This window comes from Eubalaena glacialis, chromosome 19 (genome assembly GCF_028564815.1).
Source record: "Eubalaena glacialis isolate mEubGla1 chromosome 19, mEubGla1.1.hap2.+ XY, whole genome shotgun sequence".
Lineage (NCBI taxonomy): Eukaryota > Metazoa > Chordata > Mammalia > Artiodactyla > Balaenidae > Eubalaena > Eubalaena glacialis.
This window is the reverse complement of record NC_083734.1, coordinates 37,369,466-37,391,500: the sequence shown is the minus strand read 5'-3', so window position 1 is coordinate 37,391,500 and position 22,035 is coordinate 37,369,466. Positions and strand designations below refer to the sequence as shown.

General features: G+C 53.0%; 3 protein-coding genes across 3 annotated transcripts; all 3 read left to right on the top strand.

Moving 5' to 3' along the window:
• Nucleotides 1-2,651: 2,651 nt before the first annotated feature.
• LOC133080383 (transcription factor Sp6) lies at nt 2,652-3,776 on the top strand. Its single transcript, XM_061176274.1, has one exon. The coding sequence runs from the start codon at nt 2,652-2,654 to the stop codon at nt 3,774-3,776; it is 1,125 nt and encodes a 374-aa protein (XP_061032257.1).
• A 2,897-nt stretch (nt 3,777-6,673) lies between these two features.
• Nucleotides 6,674-12,755, top strand: LOC133080806 (transcription factor Sp6-like). Its single transcript, XM_061176907.1, has 2 exons — nt 6,674-6,694; nt 11,820-12,755. The coding sequence occupies exons 1-2, from the start codon at nt 6,674-6,676 to the stop codon at nt 12,753-12,755; spliced, it is 957 nt and encodes a 318-aa protein (XP_061032890.1).
• A 2,895-nt stretch (nt 12,756-15,650) lies between these two features.
• LOC133080805 (transcription factor Sp6-like) lies at nt 15,651-21,736 on the top strand. Its single transcript, XM_061176906.1, has 2 exons — nt 15,651-15,671; nt 20,801-21,736. The coding sequence occupies exons 1-2, from the start codon at nt 15,651-15,653 to the stop codon at nt 21,734-21,736; spliced, it is 957 nt and encodes a 318-aa protein (XP_061032889.1).
• The last annotated feature ends 299 nt before the right edge of the window (nt 21,737-22,035 follow it).

Below are 22,035 nucleotides of genomic sequence, written 5' to 3'. Positions count from 1 at the left end.
GCGAGGGAGGGGGCAGGGTGCCACCTAGATAGCGATTCCCTCCGCCCGCCCCCTCCCCGCTGGCCCGGCCCGGCTCGGCCTCTGGTCCGACAGAGCCCGCAAGGGTTAAAGTCGGCCACAGGTGAGGTGGGCGGGGCCGCGAATTCGGGAAAAAGGAGCGCAGGGCCGAGGATGAAGGCAGAGAGCGCGGTGAGTCACGGGCGGAGCTGTCCTCGCTCGCTCGCTCGCCGGCTCCCGCCCGCCCTCCGCCCTCCCGCCGCCTCTCTCCGCCCCTCCTCCGCCGCCAGCCGCCGGGTCTTGTTGCGGCCCCCTCTCGCCCTCGGCTCCTGCCCCTCGCCGCTGGACAGCCCGCCGGCGCGCGAGGCCCAGGAGCGCCCGTCGGGAGGGCGCCAGCCTGCCGTGCCAGGCGCCCGAGCACAGCCTCGAGGTAGGAGCCCGGGTCAGGGCGGCGAGGGGTGCGCGCATCGGGGATCGTCTCTGAAAGACGCGCCCGGAACGCGCCACAGCCTCCTCTGGCCTCGGGGGAGGTGGTCTTAAAGAATCCGAGGGGCTTAGAGCCCCGGCGGAGTGAAAACGGGGCGGACGGGCGAGGCTGGAGACTGGGGAAACTGGAGCGACTGGGACAACTGGAGGATTGGAACCTTGAGGACCGGGAGTACGGAAGTCCTGACCACCTGAGCACCGGTGATGGGAGAGGCAGCCGGCGGAAGGGGGAAGGAAGGTGTCTCTACCAGCCTTCCCGCCTTGGGGAGCGACAAGCAGGGGTACGCGCCCGGCTGTCTCCCTTCCCGAGATCTCGGTAGCAGGCTAGTGCATCCCAGGATTGGGCTCCCTGGCCCTGTGGCGGGAGAGGCCACTCTGGAGCCTGGATCATTAGCCTCCCCCCCCGCCCCCAACCCCTGGGGCCGTTCCCAGGCGCCAAAAGCTATTAGGGTCCCAGGTCTCACTGCTCCCGCCCAGCCCCTGCTGGGCTGCCCCGCCTGGGCCTGAGGCTCCATTCCTGCCGCTTCACCCTGTTCCTTTCTTGTGGTGAGGCAGCAGGAGCCTGAGTAGGCGCCCCAATCCCCCTCTCCCTCCCTCTCCCAGACCACCAGGGCGACCTCCCTGGTCCCAGAAGCAGAAGGGGGTAGGGTCATCCGAATCCTGATTTAGGAAGGAAAAGTCCCTGCCCTAAACCACTGCATCTCCTCCCCCATCATCAGAGAAGGCTCAGGCACCCAAACTCACATACTCCAGGCATCAGGCAGGGCTCCCAGACCTTAGGGAGAGGTGGTGAGATGAGGGGGAATTTCAAGCGACAGGTATGTGGTCCAGAGAGGGGTGGGGGGTTCTTTAGGTTCCCAGTGGTTTAGGGGAAGAGAAACAGACCAGGAATATACTGTATATACCTCTGGTTCACAGAGGTATATACAGTACATATTTACTGACTGAATGAATAAAGTTTTTTTCAAGTGACTTCTCCAAATATGGTCTCAGTTTTCTCTTCTCTAAAATAAGAGAACTGGCCTGGAGCAGTAGTTCTCAACACTTGGCTGCATGTTAGAATCATCTGGAGAGCTCCTAAAAATGATCCAGGCCTAGAATGCACCCCCTATATAATCTCTTTGGGTAATTCTTCCTCTTAATTTCTGTGTGATTCTGGCTTTTCCTGTTGCTTCCCCCACTCTGTCCCTGAATCCCTTAAGGGGGTGGCAATTTTATCTTCCTGAGCGTGCTGGTAAGCTCTTCTCTGGCTGACCCCTCCGAGCTTCACATCTGGTCTCCTCTAGATTGGAGGAGGGCAGGGGTAGCAGCCAGAAAGCTGGCTGGGCACTGGTGTAGGTCAGGACAGGGAGGGGGGCTTAATTTCTCTGGTGGGGAGAAGTCTTCTGGAAACTGGCACTGCAGTTGCACCCCAGGGAGGTGAAGTCCTTGCCAGAGGGAAAGGGGCATGGGAGTGGGTTTGGTGGGGCTGAGGCAACCCAGCCAGGCAGGGAGCTGGGGTGAGTGGTGTAGAGCAGTGAAATGCTCTTCTTCACTGAGCATGCCTCAGGGATGGAAGGAGAGCTCTTTTTCCAAAACCTCAGAACCTGCTTTGGGCTTCGGGAAGTCAGGTCACTTTAAGCTTTGGGTTAGACCACCTCCCTCTCCCCAACTGTGTCCTGAGTTAAACTGGGGAAGCTGAGATGGGCCTAGATTCTCCATTTGGGCTGGCAGCAGATCTGCGGGTGGGCGGGCATGGAGGCAGGGGTTATGGGGCAATGCCACTGCCCCTCCCACTGGGCTGGGCAGCTACAATGGTTCCAGCACTGTGCTCTAGTTGTATCCGACTGACCTACTTGCCTGGGACCAGCCCAAGTTCCAGGATGAGCTGGGTCCTATAGGAGGGATCACCTAGGGGAAGGTAGACTTCCATCATCCTCTGCACCTCACACCCTCAACCCTTCCTAGCACTCCCAAGTTCTCTTAACTGATCTTTAGTCCCCACCCAGACATGCCTTCCTCTTTTTCACCTGAGTATGAGAAAGAAGCATTTGACAGGGAAGGGAACTGGGCTAGGACGGAAAATGAGATGGTTACTTTCCTCACTTTACCTCATCTTTGCTTCCTTTAGGTCCCACCTGAGGTGCCCTTGATCATCCCTGTCCCCCACCCCACCCCGGATCCCGGCAATGCTAACCGCCGTCTGTGGCTCTCTGGGCAGCCAGCACTCGGACGCGCCTCCCGCCTCCCCGCCGCGCCTCGACGTGCAGCCTATCCAAACATACCAGGGCACCGAGAACGGGGACTACCCCTCCTCGCTGCAGCCTGGAGAGCTGCAGAGCCTCCCGCTGGGCCCAGAGGTGGACTTCTCACAGGGCTATGAGCTGCCGGGGGCCTCCTCTCGGGTAACCTGCGAGGACCTGGAAAGCGACAGTCCCTTGGCCCCGGGACCCTTTTCCAAGCTCTTGCAGCCGGACATGTCACACCATTACGAATCGTGGTTCCGGCCGACACACCCAGGCATCGAGGATGGCTCGTGGTGGGACCTTCATCCGGGTACCAGCTGGATGGACCTCCCCCACACTCAGGGCGCGCTGACCTCACCTGGCCACCCCGGGGCGCTTCAGGCTGGCTTGGGGGGCTACGTCGGAGACCACCAGCTTTGTGCCCAGCCGCCCCACCCACAGCCGCACCCGCACCACCTCCTCCCAGCCGCCGGAGGGCAGCACCTCCTCGGGCCTCCCGACGGGGCGAAGGCCTTGGAAGCAGCCGCCCCGGAATCCCAGGGGCTGGATACCAGTCTGGATGGGGCGGCCCGGCCCAAAGGCTCCCGGCGGTCAGTGCCCCGCAGCTCAGGCCAGACCGTGTGCCGCTGCCCCAACTGCCTGGAGGCGGAGCGACTGGGGGCTCCGTGCGGGCCCGATGGGGGCAAGAAGAAGCATTTGCACAATTGCCACATCCCGGGCTGTGGGAAAGCCTACGCCAAGACATCGCACCTGAAGGCACACCTGCGATGGCACAGCGGCGACCGCCCCTTCGTGTGCAACTGGCTCTTCTGCGGCAAGCGCTTCACGCGCTCCGACGAGCTGCAGCGCCACCTCCAGACCCACACCGGCACCAAGAAGTTCCCCTGCGCAGTCTGCAGCCGAGTCTTCATGCGCAGCGACCACCTGGCCAAACACATGAAAACCCACGAGGGCGCCAAAGAGGAGGCTGCCGGGGCGGCGGCGGGAGAGGGCAAGGCCGGCGGAGCGGAGCCCCCTGGGGGCAAAGGCAAGCGCGAGGCCGAGGGCAGCGCGGCTCCCTGCAACTGAGCTCCTCGTCCCGCCTCCCCGTCCCGCCTCCCCGTTGGTCTCCCCTGGGGCCATGAGAAGAGAGCCCTCTGGCCTGATGCCCTTGGGGGGGGGGGTGGCTTGAGTAAGAGAAGGTGGCTATTTATGGAGAGGGAGGGAAAGTGGTGCGGGGGTCAGGGAGCCGGGTCGCTTAGGGGTCTCTTAGTCTCTGGGGCTGGACAGGACGGACGCGTTTGACTGGGCGGGGAGGAGCTGCGCGTGCCCATCAGTTCTCCCCTTCCTCGCTCTTTCACTTCACGCCCCTGGGCTGGGGGGTTGGGGTGGACTACCCCAACGGCGGCTGGAGGGCCGAGGGGATAGGGTGGAGGATACGGCGCGTCCCCGGAGCAGAGAGGAGTGGGGCCGCCCCGGGCGCTGGGGTAGCTGTCTAGACACGTCGTTAGCGCCTGGGAACCCGGACATAAAAGGGCCTCTGGAGCCGCGCTGCGGCCCGGGTCCCTTTCATCCCCCTTAGAGTGCTTTACCCCGGGGTTTCCGGAGGGAGAGCTGAGATGGGGTAGCAGAGGCTGGGGGTCCCCCTAAGGGAGGAGTTTCTATCTGGCTGGGAGGGTTGTCACCAAAGAAATAATGTCTCTGATGTGCCTCCTTATTAAGCCTTCCAGACCCAGTGTGATGGAGCCACGAGGGAAGAAGGGAAGAGGGCCAGAATGGGCGACAGCTTCCAGCCAGAACTGTGGGGTGGAGGAGGGAGCCAGATGTGGAGGTTGAGCAAGGAAGTCTTCCTCTAAAATGAGAGAAAGGGATTTGGTCAGGGAGTGGAAGTAAGCCCTTCCCTCTCTAGCTCTGATTCAGTCCTTAACTCTTGGTCTTTATAAAAGTAAAGTTCAGTAGTCCACTCTCATCTGTCACCCCAGGCAGGCCTTCAAGGCAGCCAAGAGCCCTTGCTCCAGAACTGATGTAGTTCCTCACCCTTGGTGCCTGGCATTTGCCCTCCCCTGAGGGATGGAAGGAAGAGGGTGACCTCGGTTGGGTGAGGGTAGGTGGGGGTGTCCCAGCAGAGGGACCTCCAGCGGTTCCTGCTCAGAGTGGAGGACTCTGTCCCTGCCTGGCCATCTGCTTGCAGAGAAGCTAAGCCCCACTCTTTCTTTAGCTCGACCCTCCCCTTTCGTGCTGCCTACAAGCCTTGCCCCTCCTGTAGAGTGTGTTAGGAGGCTCCTCCCCATCTCATCTCTTGTGGGGCTCCCCTTCCATATGAGGAAGTTGTCCTGTCACTGGAAGGGGCCTGCCTTCTGAGGTGATGTCCAGGAAGCTGTCCCTGTTCCCTTCTTTAGATGCCAGAAATACGTCCTGATGGTGATCCTGGAGTGGGGAACGTGGGGAGGGGTGAAGCCAGAAGAGGCTGAGCCAGGCAAAAGGAAAAAAGCTGATGGGGGCAGGGTCTGACAGGCCGCAGGAGCCTGGAGCTAGTGGGCTTTCCCAGGCTCCAGGTAGAGGCCTTAAGATTCCCCCCTGACCTCCCGTTTCCCTGCCTTTCTTTCTCCACCCAGAGCCCTGTGCAAGGATTAGTTGTGTATTGATTTTTTAAGTTATAAGCAAAGGGTATTTTATTTAATATTAGGACATGTGTGTTCATGTTGTGTGTACCCATGCATGTGTGTGTTTCTGTGTGTGTGTGTGTTTCTCTACTGAGCCTGGGGTCTCCAGCCAGGGAGACCCCATCTTGTTCACCCCAGCCGAGGTCCTGCAGCCTAGGCCCACAGCATCTCTTCCTTCCTTGGGGATATCAGTCCAAGGACTGGGTGCTATTGGGAAGTGGGGCTGGGATCTGGGTGGGAATATGTTTGTGTAGAAGAGAGCCCTTCTTAAGAGGGATGGGGTGACTCTCCCTGAAGGACGCATGGGCCTGGGGTAGGTTAAGAAGTAATGTCCTTTCTTTATGCTCCCTCTTCCCCTACCTCCTGCTAATCCGACCAGAGGTCCCTTTCCTTGCTGAGAGGGCTGGGGGCAGAAGAGAGTTGGCAGTGCCTGCAGGTTGCCTGGCCAGGTGGATGAGGGGGAGAGAGGGAGGGCGCTGTGGGTGTGAGATGCCGTTTTCCTCCAGCTGAGGAAACCAGCCACCTCTCCCTTTGCCACTAGGACAGCCTTTCCCAGTGACCATCCTCAGGGGAACTCCCAAATGTGCGTTGGGGAGAGGACAGCACGGATATTCCCATGGAGGCCCCGAGCTCTCAGGTGTGCTGGTGAGGGCTTTGGATAGGTTTTCTTTTGCTCCCCTCTTTTATAGATCTAGGTTGCTTGGCTGTCTGCCCCCTTCTAGGCAGCCCCCTAGAGGAGAAATGTAGGATTTTTTTTTCTTTAAGTGCTGTGAACCCATTTTGGGGGGGGGGGAGGAGGAGGAAGAAGCAGCCTGTGTTTTTTATGCCATAATAAAGTCATCAACCACACCACTGCTTCATTTGTCTTCCAGCTCCGGTTTCCTTTTTGACTCATGGTCTCTCAGCAGCAAGGACCAGGCTGGCTGCAGGGTGGGGTGGACACTTCTCTTTGATCCTGCAGCCCTGGGCAGCCTCACCTCCCTTTGTTTGGGGGCAGAGCTGAGCTGATTGTTGAAGGGTCTGATCCTGCCCGGAGGTTGTTGATGCAGAAGGAGGGTGGCGCTCCCTCGGGGTTGATAGCTGGGCTGACTGTCCCTCCCTGGTCTTCTCCTGTGGAGATGAAAAGGTTCTAGATATTTCCTTCTTCTTCCACATGGAAGCCCCCTCTTTCGCCTCCCCTGCCAAGAATGCCGGTTCCCTGCCTTCCCAGAGATGGCCAGCCCCTTGGCCCCCTCACCCCACCCTCGTGGGTGTGTGCCTGTCAATCAGGCCTTCTGGCTCTGAGAGAGGTGGGGGTGACCGACAGCGATTTCTCCACCCAGGATGATCCCTATCAGGGACAAGGTGATGAAAGGCAGCCGAGATATCCGATGGGCTCCCGCCCAGCTGAAAAGCATGAGGGAAAGGTTCCTAGTGCAACTCCCAGCTAGAGACCTGCCGCAGTTACACAACCACGGTGTGCACAGAAGTTCCTCACTGGACCCATCGGGCACCCCCGGATATGCACAAATGCACACTTTCCCAGGCTGCTCAAACGCCTGGTGCACAGTTGGTGCCTAACACACGTCAGATGAGTAAAAGCCTCATGGCTCCAGGGCCCCAAACCTAGGAAAGTTGACAGAGGATCAGTTTTTGGCTCCAAGGGGGCAGAGTAGGTTATTACGTTCTTTCACCTTTCCATCCTACATCTTGGCCAAAATTGTCATCTACCCCAGTGGGATTCCTATTTCCCCCCACTCTAACCCTAACCCAATTTCTCAGAGCCAAATCTGGTACCCAGGCTGGCCCATTCCACCACTTGTTTGGGAGAGTCTGGGGTCACAAAGTTTCTTAAATGGGGGCATCAGAATGATTTAGGGGTTACAGAGGAAAGCAGACCAGTTGAGGGGGCCATACGTTTGTTTCTGTCTGCCTGGGTGGCGGAGGGCCAGGCGTGTTACGGTGACCTCAGGCCCACCCCGCTCCCTGGGGCTCCTCTTTTGTCTTCCTGGTTCTGGGGGACTTAGACCCCAGGAGCCTGGCGAGTCCTCTCCTGCTCTCCCCCATTGCTGCCCCCAGGGCGAGGAGGGCAGCTGTGGGGGCGGCTGGGCCTGTCTGGGCAGGGCTGGGACTGCCCCTCCTCCCCTTGCAGCTCCTCCCGCTGACCTGCATTCTTATCGGGGGCCTTTGGTGCGGCTCTCATGCCTCTCACTCGCTCGCTCTGACCGGCAATGCTGCCTGGCTGCCGCCACTCCCCACCCCCCACACCCCCCACCCCCGCAATGGAGCCCGAGGCCACCTCTGACCCCTCAGTTCTGGCACCCCTGGCAGGACAGTCCTGGAGGGGCTGAGAGGGAGTTCGGGAAATCAAAACATCTGGCCTGACCCCTGGGCAACGTCTCTGAGCCACCCTCTCCTCTCCTGGGAAGTGGGAATAGAATCCCTCTAGGGTGGGTGAGTGAAGTCAGGAATGGGAAAGTGACCGAGGAACCTGCAGCCTGGGGACTGCAGCCTGGGGCTGTGCTGTTCTGCCCGGTCCTGCCCCCAAGCGGGCAGCTGGGGAAGTTCAGGATGTGAACCGGCTTTCAGGCCAGCCACCTCGGGGACTCATGTTTATCACCACACAGTCTTGATGTTTGCTTCCGGAATGACGTCCAATGGCAACCTCCCGACCCCCACCCCGTACATCACACCAGAAGCAGCCTTCACCTCCCATTAATCCTTGTGAGTCTGACTGCTCAGCATCTGAGCAGTGGAGGTTTGAAAAGAATCTCAGGCGCCAAATAGTATTTGGTATTTGGATAAGTATTCTCATTCTTTAAAAAAGAATAAGTATTCTCATTCTTTAAAAAAAAACTGCCAATCAATAAAAAAGCGAAAAAAGAATATGCTGATCAGCACTATGCCTAGTGTTGTAAACACAAAGACGGGTAAGACAGGACTCCTTTTAGCAACTCATGATCTCACAGGGAAAGTAAACATATAAGCTCAAACCATAACGACAAAGTGCTGTGGAGGCACCATGAAGTAATAAAACTACATTTCTTTTAAAACAGTCGTTTCCTCCTTCTATCCACTCCCCAGCTATTTGTTGATTTTATAAATATTTGAGTTTGCTTTATGTCCACGCGTTGGCTTTAAACATGATAGACGATGCACATAAGCAGGATCTAGTCCATACTTTGAAGGAGTTTCTGCTCAGAGGAAATGGGTTGCAAAAACAGCTATATTTAAAGAAAGAAATGAGTATGGGCAATGAGAGCTATAAGTTGGTATTGGAGCACAAAAGAGGGAAAAAAGACTTCAAATTGGATCAGGGAAGATGTTACTAGAGCAATGCTGTTTAAACGGGACCTCGAAGGGCCATTGGGTATCAATGACGGACATCTTGGGAAGAATAAGCTTGCAACAGGAAAGTGGGAGAAAGGCAAAGCACAGGAAAAATACTCTGAGTACCTGTAGAGTACAAGTGGGAAGAGTAGGAGCTTAGAGCCACATCATCTAGGGCTTTGGAGGCCAAGCCAAGGATACCATGCCAAGCTACCATGTTACCACAGCAGTGCTTTAGCACAAGCATTAGCCTGCAACAGAACCAACCACTTGGAGGGCTTGTGAAAACACAAGCTCCACTCCCATAGTTACTGATTCCAGAGGTCCAGAGTAGGGCTGACTATTCGTATCTTCAAGAAGTTCACAAGTGATGCTGGTATTTGAAGACCACTTCCGGAGAGTTAATCTGGTGATCGCGTGGAGGATGGCTTAGAAAGGGAGAGGGTAGAGATGGAAACACCAGTCAGAAGACAGTTATACCCATCCAGGTGAAATGAGAGACTAAGCTGGAATCAATGGAAATAAGATAGTCAGCTATAGTCAAGAGTAGGTATTTTCGAATAAAAGTCAATATGATAGAAAGTGTAATACTGAATTAAAGCTACATATTAATGAGAGGAGTAACTTCCTTTCAAGTTGTGTGAAAGGGTATCTTTTATTTCTTCTGGTAGTGAATTGGCCTAGAAAAACAGAACTCTACTGGGAAGTGTGTAAATATAAGAATATTCCTTTTAATATTAGAAATTATAATGATATATAGAGATAAAAACTTTGAGCTCATAATCTAGAATTTGATGAGACCACAAAAGGTGGCATCTAATCAATGCTTCTGCTCTCAGGAAAGATTACCTCCAAAATCTATCAAGATCTATAGTTGTATATTTAATTTATGAAGATCCTGAAGGTGAGACTCTTAAGAGAGGTGAAGGCAGGGCTAGGGGCTCTGGAAGGTTCAAATAATAATTCCTAAGGTTTGGAGTTTAGACCAAAGCTTCTTATTTGTTATTATCATTCTAACCTCTACTAGTTACTCCTACTAATTAGATATCTAATAGCTAATTGAGGCAATATTCTCCTTTTCCTTTTCCTAGAGATTTATGCTGCAGTAAAATACAGTCTATCGAAAGACGTACATTTGAACCACTACCTTTTTTGCAGTTTATCTAAGTTACAAATATAACTTCATTATATTTGGAATTTTTGTAAAGCTTAATTTTTTATAAAATTAATTTGTTACTCATTTGGAAATATGATTAAAATTACTACTAAAATTTTGTAGCAAATCCTTTTTGTCTCTAGCAAAGATTAGTGTGAGAAGTATTACACAGATCAGAGTGAATCATTATAGAGCAGTGGCTCTCAACCAGGGTGATTTTGCACGCAGGTGACATTTGGTAGCGTCTGGAGACATTTTTGCTTGTCAGAACTGTATATGCTACTGGCATCTAGTGGACAGAGGCCAGAGATGCTACTAAACGTCCAACAGTGTACAGGAGAGCCTCCCACAGCAAAGAATTATCCAGCCCAAAATGTCGATAGTGCTGCCTTTCTAGAGAAATAAAGATCACTTAACACAAGTATTTAATGAGCATTTACTATTTTGTATCTAATGCACCACATATATAATCATGAAAGTATAAATCATAATATCTTCCACAGTGAGATTTCTTTAGCGTATGGAGGGAGTAGTGTTGTTATGTTTCATCATATATAAATTAGAATTATTGCCAAAGGATAAATGTTCTGAAAGAATATATATTTTTATTCTTCTTTTGCTTGTGTCTTTTTTTGTAGAAATCTTGGTTGCAATTTACTCACAGAACTGAGCTTTGGAACGTTTCAGGCCTGGCATGGAATGCAGTTTTTACACAAGTTGTAAGTGGAATAGAAGATGAATACATGTAAAAAACTGTGTGTAAAAACACCATGCAGTTCTTGGTTAGCTGGGTGTAAGCCCAGGATGAATTCTGGAAAGTATGTCTTGAGAGCCATTTATTTTTTTTTTCAAATGAGGAAACTAAGGTACAAAGAGGCCAAGAGACTTGTTTAACTCATATATATGAATCGCTCTGCTTTCCATAGTACTGATCTTTGGCACGGGCAATAAAAGGCACCAAGCAAAAACACTCAAATTAGCATTGTCATGGAATCCCACTGATGCCTCTCCAATATGCGAATGGTCCATGAAGTTCCACTTTTGAATTTCACTTTGATTCCTGCTCATGTGCAAAGTTCCTAACTGCTTAAAATGTATGCAACACAGAGCTGCAAAGAACTAAGTTTAGCACCGAATTCTTCAGGGAGCAAAAGGTGTGGGTGCTTCCCCAACCATTATTAGCTCTTTTAAATGGTAAAGCAGAAAGAATTCCTGAACACCCACCACAGGGCTCTCCCCAGCCACCCAGAACATTATTTTTCAAAAAGCATATATCTCTGAAGTGAATTATCTGTGGCCAATAGGAAGCTCTGAGGTATGGAAAAAGACGTTGTTTGTGTTCAGCTGTAGTGTGAGAAATATAAAGAAAATACATTGCTGTAGCCTAATTCAATATACTTTCTTTGCTGACTACTCTTCAGTAAGAAGTGTGGGTTTTACACCCCTTCAGCTCAAAAATTCTGTGATTTCTCACGACACAAGCAAATGAGAGTGGGTACGTTCAATGGCCCGAAGGTGATTTTAGACTCAAGGTAAAGAGCTCTTCTACACCTGGCTTTGGAAAAGACTCCCTTACCTGTCTTGTGGTTCAGAAATCCAGTTTCACACAGTTCATTTTGGGTTAATGAAGGTGTTGAGGCTGTGTCTGGAGCTGGATTAGCAATTCCTGCAGATGCCTATCTTTAGCGGCCTCCTTCCTTTCCCTTGTTAGTTTGCTGATGCCTACCTTGGGGAGAGAGCACCGAGGGTCAGTTTTTCTTTTGCCAGCACACCGGAGAGCAGGCTCATGAGGTCCCTTCACCAGGAGGTTTTAGTAGCGTCAGTACAGCGTCTTAAACTCACCGCCTTTCCTAAACATCCCATAACACCAAGAGTTCCTTATAAGAATCAGAGTTTCACTACAGTTATGTAGGCAACACAGGAAAATACATTGTGGAAATCAATCAATCAATCAATCAATCATAGTTTAAAAATTAATGAATTCATTCAAAAACATTCACTGAGTGCCATGGCCACTGTTACTCCTCTCGGGTAACCTGCGAGGACCTGGAAAGCGACAGTCCCTTGGCCCCGGGACCCTTTTCCAAGCTCCTGCAGCCGGACGTGTCACACCATTACGAATCGTGGTTCCGGCCGACACACCCAGGCACCGAGGAGGGCTCGTGGTGGGACCTTCATCCGGGTACCAGCTGGATGGACCTCCCCCACACTCAGGGCGCGCTGACCTCACCTGGCCACCCCGGGGCGCTTCAGGCTGGCTTGGGGGGCTACGTCGGAGACCACCAGCTTTGTGCCCAGCCGCCCCACCCACACCCGCACCCGCACCACCTCCTCCCAGCCGCCGGAGGGCAGCACCTCCTCGGGCCTCCCGACGGGGCGAAGGCCTTGGAAGCAGCCGCCCCGGAATCCCAGGGGCTGGATACCAGTCTGGATGGGGCGGCCCGGCCCAAAGGCTCCCGGCGGTCAGCGCCCCGCAGCTCAGGCCAGACCGTGTGCCGCTGCCCCAACTGCCTGGAGGCGGAGCGACTGGGGGCTCCGTGCGGGCCCGATGGGGGCAAGAAGAAGCATTTGCACAATTGCCACATCCCGGGCTGTGGGAAAGCCTACGCCAAGACATCGCACCTGAAGGCACACTTGCGCTGGCACAGCGGCGACCGCCCCTTCGTGTGCAACTGGCTCTTCTGCGGCAAGCGCTTCACGCGCTCCGACGAGCTGCAGCGCCGCCTCCAGACCCACACCGGCACCAAGAAGTTCCCCTGCGCAGTCTGCAGCCGAGTCTTCATGCGCAGCGACCACCTGGCCAAACACATGAAAACCCACGAGGGCGCCAAAGAGGAGGCTGCCGGGGCGGCGGCGGGAGAGGGCAAGGCCGGCGGAGCGGAGCCCCCCGGGGGCAAAGGCAAGCGCGAGGCCGAGGGCAGCGCGGCTCCCTGCAGCTGAGCTCCTCGTCCCGCCTCCCCGTCCCGCCTCCCCGTTGGTCTCCCCTGGGGCCATCAGCAGAGAGCCCTCTGGCCTGATGCCCTTGGGGGGGAGTGGCTTGAGTAAGAGAAGGTGGCTATTTATGGAGAGGGAGGGAAAGTGGTGCGGGGGTCAGGGAGCCGGGTCGCTTAGGGGTCTCTTAGTCTCTGGGGCTGGACAGGACGGACGCGTTTGACTGGGCGGGGAGGAGCTGCGCGTGCCCATCAGTTCTCCCCTTCCTCGCTCTTTCACTTCACGCCCCTGGGCTGGGGGGTTGGGGTGGACTACCCCAACGGCGGCTGGAGGGCCGAGGGGATAGGGTGGAGGATACGGCGCGTCCCCGGAGCAGAGAGGAGTGGGGCCGCCCCGGGCGCTGGGGTAGCTGTCTGGACACGTCGTTAGCGCCTGGGAACCCGGACATAAAAGGGCCTCTGGAGCCGCGCTGCGGCCCGGGTCCCTTTCATCCCCCTTAGAGTGCTTTACCCCGGGGTTTCCGGAGGGAGAGCTGAGATGGGGTAGCAGAGGCTGGGGGTCCCCCTAAGGGAGGAGTTTCTATCTGGCTGGGAGGGTTGTCACCGCAGAAATAATGTCTCTGATGTGCCTCCTTATTAAGCCTTCCAGACCCAGTGTGATGGAGCCACGAGGGAAGAAGGGAAGAGGGCCAGAATGGGCGACAGCTTCCAGCCAGAACTGTGGGGTGGAGGAGGGAGCCAGACGTGGAGGTTGAGCAAGGAAGTCTTCCTCTAAAATGAGAGAAAGGGATTTGGTCAGGGAGTGGAAGTAAGCCCTTCCCTCTCTAGCTCTGATTCAGTCCTTAACTCTTGGTCTTTATAAAAGTAAAGTTCAGTAGTCCACTCTCATCTGTCACCCCAGGCAGGCCTTCAAGGCAGCCAAGAGCCCTTGCTCCAGAACTGATGTAGTTCCTCACCCTTGGTGCCTGGCATTTGCCCTCCCCTGAGGGATGGAAGGAAGAGGGTGACCTCGGTTGGGTGAGGGTAGGTGGGGGTGTCCCAGCAGAGGGACCTCCAGCGGTTCCTGCTCAGAGTGGAGGACTCTGTCCCTGCCTGGCCATCTGCTTGCAGAGAAGCTAAGCCCCACTCTTTCTTTAGCTCGACCCTCCCCTTTCGTGCTGCCTACAAGCCTTGCCCCTCCTGTAGAGTGTGTTAGGAGGCTCCTCCCCATCTCATCTCTTGTGGGGCTCCCCTTCCATATGAGGAAGTTGTCCTGTCACTGGAAGGGGCCTGCCTTCTGAGGTGATGTCCAGGAAGCTGTCCCTGTTCCCTTCTTTAGATGCCAGAAATACGTCCTGATGGTGATCCTGGAGTGGGGAACGTGGGGAGGGGTGAAGCCAGAAGAGGCTGAGCCAGGCAAAAGGAAAAAAGCTGATGGGGGCAGGGTCTGACAGGCCGCAGGAGCCTGGAGCTAGTGGGCTTTCCCAGGCTCCAGGTAGAGGCCTTAAGATTCCCCCCTGACCTCCCGTTTCCCTGCCTTTCTTTCTCCACCCAGAGCCCTGTGCAAGGATTAGTTGTGTATTGATTTTTTAAGTTATAAGCAAAGGGTATTTTATTTAATATTAGGACATGTGTGTTCATGTTGTGTGTACCCATGCATGTGTGTGTTTCTGTGTGTGTGTGTGTTTCTCTACTGAGCCTGGGGTCTCCAGCCAGGGAGACCCCATCTTGTTCACCCCAGCCGAGGTCCTGCAGCCTAGGCCCACAGCATCTCTTCCTTCCTTGGGGATATCAGTCCAAGGACTGGGTGCTATTGGGAAGTGGGGCTGGGATCTGGGTGGGAATATGTTTGTGTAGAAGAGAGCCCTTCTTAAGAGGGATGGGGTGACTCTCCCTGAAGGACGCATGGGCCTGGGGTAGGTTAAGAAGTAATGTCCTTTCTTTATGCTCCCTCTTCCCCTACCTCCTGCTAATCCGACCAGAGGTCCCTTTCCTTGCTGAGAGGGCTGGGGGCAGAAGAGAGTTGGCAGTGCCTGCAGGTTGCCTGGCCAGGTGGATGAGGGGGAGAGAGGGAGGGCGCTGTGGGTGTGAGATGCCGTTTTCCTCCAGCTGAGGAAACCAGCCACCTCTCCCTTTGCCACTAGGACAGCCTTTCCCAGTGACCATCCTCAGGGGAACTCCCAAATGTGCGTTGGGGAGAGGACAGCACGGATATTCCCATGGAGGCCCCGAGCTCTCAGGTGTGCTGGTGAGGGCTTTGGATAGGTTTTCTTTTGCTCCCCTCTTTTATAGATCTAGGTTGCTTGGCTGTCTGCCCCCTTCTAGGCAGCCCCCTAGAGGAGAAATGTAGGATTTTTTTTTCTTTAAGTGCTGTGAACCCATTTTGGGGGGGGGGGAGGAGGAGGAAGAAGCAGCCTGTGTTTTTTATGCCATAATAAAGTCATCAACCACACCACTGCTTCATTTGTCTTCCAGCTCCGGTTTCCTTTTTGACTCATGGTCTCTCAGCAGCAAGGACCAGGCTGGCTGCAGGGTGGGGTGGACACTTCTCTTTGATCCTGCAGCCCTGGGCAGCCTCACCTCCCTTTGTTTGGGGGCAGAGCTGAGCTGATTGTTGAAGGGTCTGATCCTGCCCGGAGGTTGTTGATGCAGAAGGAGGGTGGCGCTCCCTCGGGGTTGATAGCTGGGCTGACTGTCCCTCCCTGGTCTTCTCCTGTGGAGATGAAAAGGTTCTAGATATTTCCTTCTTCTTCCACATGGAAGCCCCCTCTTTCGCCTCCCCTGCCAAGAATGCCGGTTCCCTGCCTTCCCAGAGATGGCCAGCCCCTTGGCCCCCTCACCCCACCCTCGTGGGTGTGTGCCTGTCAATCAGGCCTTCTGGCTCTGAGAGAGGTGGGGGTGACCGACAGCGATTTCTCCACCCAGGATGATCCCTATCAGGGACAAGGTGATGAAAGGCAGCCGAGATATCCGATGGGCTCCCGCCCAGCTGAAAAGCATGAGGGAAAGGTTCCTAGTGCAACTCCCAGCTAGAGACCTGCCGCAGTTACACAACCACGGTGTGCACAGAAGTTCCTCACTGGACCCATCGGGCACCCCCGGATATGCACAAATGCACACTTTCCCAGGCTGCTCAAACGCCTGGTGCACAGTTGGTGCCTAACACACGTCAGATGAGTAAAAGCCTCATGGCTCCAGGGCCCCAAACCTAGGAAAGTTGACAGAGGATCAGTTTTTGGCTCCAAGGGGGCAGAGTAGGTTATTACGTTCTTTCACCTTTCCATCCTACATCTTGGCCAAAATTGTCATCTACCCCAGTGGGATTCCTATTTCCCCCCACTCTAACCCTAACCCAATTTCTCAGAGCCAAATCTGGTACCCAGGCTGGCCCATTCCACCACTTGTTTGGGAGAGTCTGGGGTCACAAAGTTTCTTAAATGGGGGCATCAGAATGATTTAGGGGTTACAGAGGAAAGCAGACCAGTTGAGGGGGCCATACGTTTGTTTCTGTCTGCCTGGGTGGCGGAGGGCCAGGCGTGTTACGGTGACCTCAGGCCCACCCCGCTCCCTGGGGCTCCTCTTTTGTCTTCCTGGTTCTGGGGGACTTAGACCCCAGGAGCCTGGCGAGTCCTCTCCTGCTCTCCCCCATTGCTGCCCCCAGGGCGAGGAGGGCAGCTGTGGGGGCGGCTGGGCCTGTCTGGGCAGGGCTGGGACTGCCCCTCCTCCCCTTGCAGCTCCTCCCGCTGACCTGCATTCTTATCGGGGGCCTTTGGTGCGGCTCTCATGCCTCTCACTCGCTCGCTCTGACCGGCAATGCTGCCTGGCTGCCGCCACTCCCCACCCCCCACACCCCCCCCCCCCGCAATGGAGCCCGAGGCCACCTCTGACCCCTCAGTTCTGGCACCCCTGGCAGGACAGTCCTGGAGGGGCTGAGAGGGAGTTCGGGAAATCAAAACATCTGGCCTGACCCCTGGGCAACGTCTCTGAGCCACCCTCTCCTCTCCTGGGAAGTGGGAATAGAATCCCTCTAGGGTGGGTGAGTGAAGTCAGGAATGGGAAAGTGACCGAGGAACCTGCAGCCTGGGGACTGCAGCCTGGGGCTGTGCTGTTCTGCCCGGTCCTGCCCCCAAGCGGGCAGCTGGGGAAGTTCAGGATGTGAACCGGCTTTCAGGCCAGCCACCTCGGGGACTCATGTTTATCACCACACAGTCTTGATGTTTGCTTCCGGAATGACGTCCAATGGCAACCTCCCGACCCCCACCCCGTACATCACACCAGAAGCAGCCTTCACCTCCCATTAATCCTTGTGAGTCTGACTGCTCAGCATCTGAGCAGTGGAGGTTTGAAAAGAATCTCAGGCGCCAAATAGTATTTGGTATTTGGATAAGTATTCTCATTCTTTAAAAAAGAATAAGTATTCTCATTCTTTAAAAAAAAACTGCCAATCAATAAAAAAGCGAAAAAAGAATATGCTGATCAGCACTATGCCTAGTGTTGTAAACACAAAGACGGGTAAGACAGGACTCCTTTTAGCAACTCATGATCTCACAGGGAAAGTAAACATATAAGCTCAAACCATAACGACAAAGTGCTGTGGAGGCACCATGAAGTAATAAAACTACATTTCTTTTAAAACAGTCGTTTCCTCCTTCTATCCACTCCCCAGCTATTTGTTGATTTTATAAATATTTGAGTTTGCTTTATGTCCACGCGTTGGCTTTAAACATGATAGACGATGCACATAAGCAGGATCTAGTCCATACTTTGAAGGAGTTTCTGCTCAGAGGAAATGGGTTGCAAAAACAGCTATATTTAAAGAAAGAAATGAGTATGGGCAATGAGAGCTATAAGTTGGTATTGGAGCACAAAAGAGGGAAAAAAGACTTCAAATTGGATCAGGGAAGATGTTACTAGAGCAATGCTGTTTAAACGGGACCTCGAAGGGCCATTGGGTATCAATGACGGACATCTTGGGAAGAATAAGCTTGCAACAGGAAAGTGGGAGAAAGGCAAAGCACAGGAAAAATACTCTGAGTACCTGTAGAGTACAAGTGGGAAGAGTAGGAGCTTAGAGCCACATCATCTAGGGCTTTGGAGGCCAAGCCAAGGATACCATGCCAAGCTACCATGTTACCACAGCAGTGCTTTAGCACAAGCATTAGCCTGCAACAGAACCAACCACTTGGAGGGCTTGTGAAAACACAAGCTCCACTCCCATAGTTACTGATTCCAGAGGTCCAGAGTAGGGCTGACTATTCGTATCTTCAAGAAGTTCACAAGTGATGCTGGTATTTGAAGATCACTTCCGGAGAGTTAATCTGGTGATCGCGTGGAGGATGGCTTAGAAAGGGAGAGGGTAGAGATGGAAACACCAGTCAGAAGACAGTTATACCCATCCAGGTGAAATGAGAGACTAAGCTGGAATCAATGGAAATAAGATAGTCAGCTATAGTCAAGAGTAGGTATTTTCGAATAAAAGTCAATATGATAGAAAGTGTAATACTGAATTAAAGCTACATATTAATGAGAGGAGTAACTTCCTTTCAAGTTGTGTGAAAGGGTATCTTTTATTTCTTCTGGTAGTGAATTGGCCTAGAAAAACAGAACTCTACTGGGAAGTGTGTAAATATAAGAATATTCCTTTTAATATTAGAAATTATAATGATATATAGAGATAAAAACTTTGAGCTCATAATCTAGAATTTGATGAGACCACAAAAGGTGGCATCTAATCAATGCTTCTGCTCTCAGGAAAGATTACCTCCAAAATCTATCAAGATCTATAGTTGTATATTTAATTTATGAAGATCCTGAAGGTGAGACTCTTAAGAGAGGTGAAGGCAGGGCTAGGGGCTCTGGAAGGTTCAAATAATAATTCCTAAGGTTTGGAGTTTAGACCAAAGCTTCTTATTTGTTATTATCATTCTAACCTCTACTAGTTACTCCTACTAATTAGATATCTAATAGCTAATTGAGGCAATATTCTCCTTTTCCTTTTCCTAGAGATTTATGCTGCAGTAAAATACAGTCTATCGAAAGACGTACATTTGAACCACTACCTTTTTTGCAGTTTATCTAAGTTACAAATATAACTTCATTATATTTGGAATTTTTGTAAAGCTTAATTTTTTATAAAATTAATTTGTTACTCATTTGGAAATATGATTAAAATTACTACTAAAATTTTGTAGCAAATCCTTTTTGTCTCTAGCAAAGATTAGTGTGAGAAGTATTACACAGATCAGAGTGAATCATTATAGAGCAGTGGCTCTCAACCAGGGTGATTTTGCACGCAGGTGACATTTGGTAGCGTCTGGAGACATTTTTGCTTGTCAGAACTGTATATGCTACTGGCATCTAGTGGACAGAGGCCAGAGATGCTACTAAACGTCCAACAGTGTACAGGAGAGCCTCCCACAGCAAAGAATTATCCAGCCCAAAATGTCGATAGTGCTGCCTTTCTAGAGAAATAAAGATCACTTAACACAAGTATTTAATGAGCATTTACTATTTTGTATCTAATGCACCACATATATAATCATGAAAGTATAAATCATAATATCTTCCACAGTGAGATTTCTTTAGCGTATGGAGGGAGTAGTGTTGTTATGTTTCATCATATATAAATTAGAATTATTGCCAAAGGATAAATGTTCTGAAAGAATATATATTTTTATTCTTCTTTTGCTTGTGTCTTTTGTTGTAGAAATCTTGGTTGCAATTTACTCACAGAACTGAGCTTTGGAACGTTTCAGGCCTGGCATGGAATGCAGTTTTTACACAAGTTGTAAGTGGAATAGAAGATGAATACATGTAAAAAACTGTGTGTAAAAACACCATGCAGTTCTTGGTTAGCTGGGTGTAAGCCCAGGATGAATTCTGGAAAGTATGTCTTGAGAGCCATTTATTTTTTTTTTCAAATGAGGAAACTAAGGTACAAAGAGGCCAAGAGACTTGTTTAACTCATATATATGAATCGCTCTGCTTTCCATAGTACTGATCTTTGGCACGGGCAATAAAAGGCACCAAGCAAAAACACTCAAATTAGCATTGTCATGGAATCCCACTGATGCCTCTCCAATATGCGAATGGTCCATGAAGTTCCACTTTTGAATTTCACTTTGATTCCTGCTCATGTGCAAAGTTCCTAACTGCTTAAAATGTATGCAACACAGAGCTGCAAAGAACTAAGTTTAGCACCGAATTCTTCAGGGAGCAAAAGGTGTGGGTGCTTCCCCAACCATTATTAGCTCTTTTAAATGGTAAAGCAGAAAGAATTCCTGAACACCCACCACAGGGCTCTCCCCAGCCACCCAGAACATTATTTTTCAAAAAGCATATATCTCTGAAGTGAATTATCTGTGGCCAATAGGAAGCTCTGAGGTATGGAAAAAGACGTTGTTTGTGTTCAGCTGTAGTGTGAGAAATATAAAGAAAATACATTGCTGTAGCCTAATTCAATATACTTTCTTTGCTGACTACTCTTCAGTAAGAAGTGTGGGTTTTACACCCCTTCAGCTCAAAAATTCTGTGATTTCTCACGACACAAGCAAATGAGAGTGGGTACGTTCAATGGCCCGAAGGCGATTTTAGACTCAAGGTAAAGAGCTCTTCTACACCTGGCTTTGGAAAAGACTCCCTTACCTGTCTTGTGGTTCAGAAATCCAGTTTCACACAGTTCATTTTGGGTTAATGAAGGTGTTGAGGCTGTGTCTGGAGCTGGATTAGCAATTCCTGCAGATGCCTATCTTTAGCGGCCTCCTTCCTTTCCCTTGTTAGTTTGCTGATGCCTACCTTGGGGAGAGAGCACCGAGGGTCAGTTTTTCTTTTGCCAGCACACCGGAGAGCAGGCTCATGAGGTCCCTTCACCAGGAGGTTTTAGTAGCGTCAGTACAGCGTCTTAAACTCACCGCCTTTCCTAAACATCCCATAACACCAAGAGTTCCTTATAAGAATCAGAGTTTCACTACAGTTATGTAGGCAACACAGGAAAATACATTGTGGAAATCAATCAATCAATCAATCAATCAATCACAGTTTAAAAATTAATGAATTCATTCAAAAACATTCACTGAGTGCCATGGCCACTGTTACTCCTCTCGGGTAACCTGCGAGGACCTGGAAAGCGACAGTCCCTTGGCCCCGGGACCCTTTTCCAAGCTCCTGCAGCCGGACGTGTCACACCATTACGAATCGTGGTTCCGGCCGACACACCCAGGCACCGAGGAGGGCTCGTGGTGGGACCTTCATCCGGGTACCAGCTGGATGGACCTCCCCCACACTCAGGGCGCGCTGACCTCACCTGGCCACCCCGGGGCGCTTCAGGCTGGCTTGGGGGGCTACGTCGGAGACCACCAGCTTTGTGCCCAGCCGCCCCACCCACACCCGCACCCGCACCACCTCCTCCCAGCCGCCGGAGGGCAGCACCTCCTCGGGCCTCCCGACGGGGCGAAGGCCTTGGAAGCAGCCGCCCCGGAATCCCAGGGGCTGGATACCAGTCTGGATGGGGCGGCCCGGCCCAAAGGCTCCCGGCGGTCAGCGCCCCGCAGCTCAGGCCAGACCGTGTGCCGCTGCCCCAACTGCCTGGAGGCGGAGCGACTGGGGGCTCCGTGCGGGCCCGATGGGGGCAAGAAGAAGCATTTGCACAATTGCCACATCCCGGGCTGTGGGAAAGCCTACGCCAAGACATCGCACCTGAAGGCACACTTGCGCTGGCACAGCGGCGACCGCCCCTTCGTGTGCAACTGGCTCTTCTGCGGCAAGCGCTTCACGCGCTCCGACGAGCTGCAGCGCCGCCTCCAGACCCACACCGGCACCAAGAAGTTCCCCTGCGCAGTCTGCAGCCGAGTCTTCATGCGCAGCGACCACCTGGCCAAACACATGAAAACCCACGAGGGCGCCAAAGAGGAGGCTGCCGGGGCGGCGGCGGGAGAGGGCAAGGCCGGCGGAGCGGAGCCCCCTGGGGGCAAAGGCAAGCGCGAGGCCGAGGGCAGCGCGGCTCCCTGCAACTGAGCTCCTCGTCCCGCCTCCCCGTCCCGCCTCCCCGTTGGTCTCCCCTGGGGCCATCAGAAGAGAGCCCTCTGGCCTGATGCCCTTGGGGGGGAGTGGCTTGAGTAAGAGAAGGTGGCTATTTATGGAGAGGGAGGGAAAGTGGTGCGGGGGTCAGGGAGCCGGGTCGCTTAGGGGTCTCTTAGTCTCTGGGGCTGGACAGGACGGACGCGTTTGACTGGGCGGGGAGGAGCTGCGCGTGCCCATCAGTTCTCCCCTTCCTCGCTCTTTCACTTCACGCCCCTGGGCTGGGGGGTTGGGGT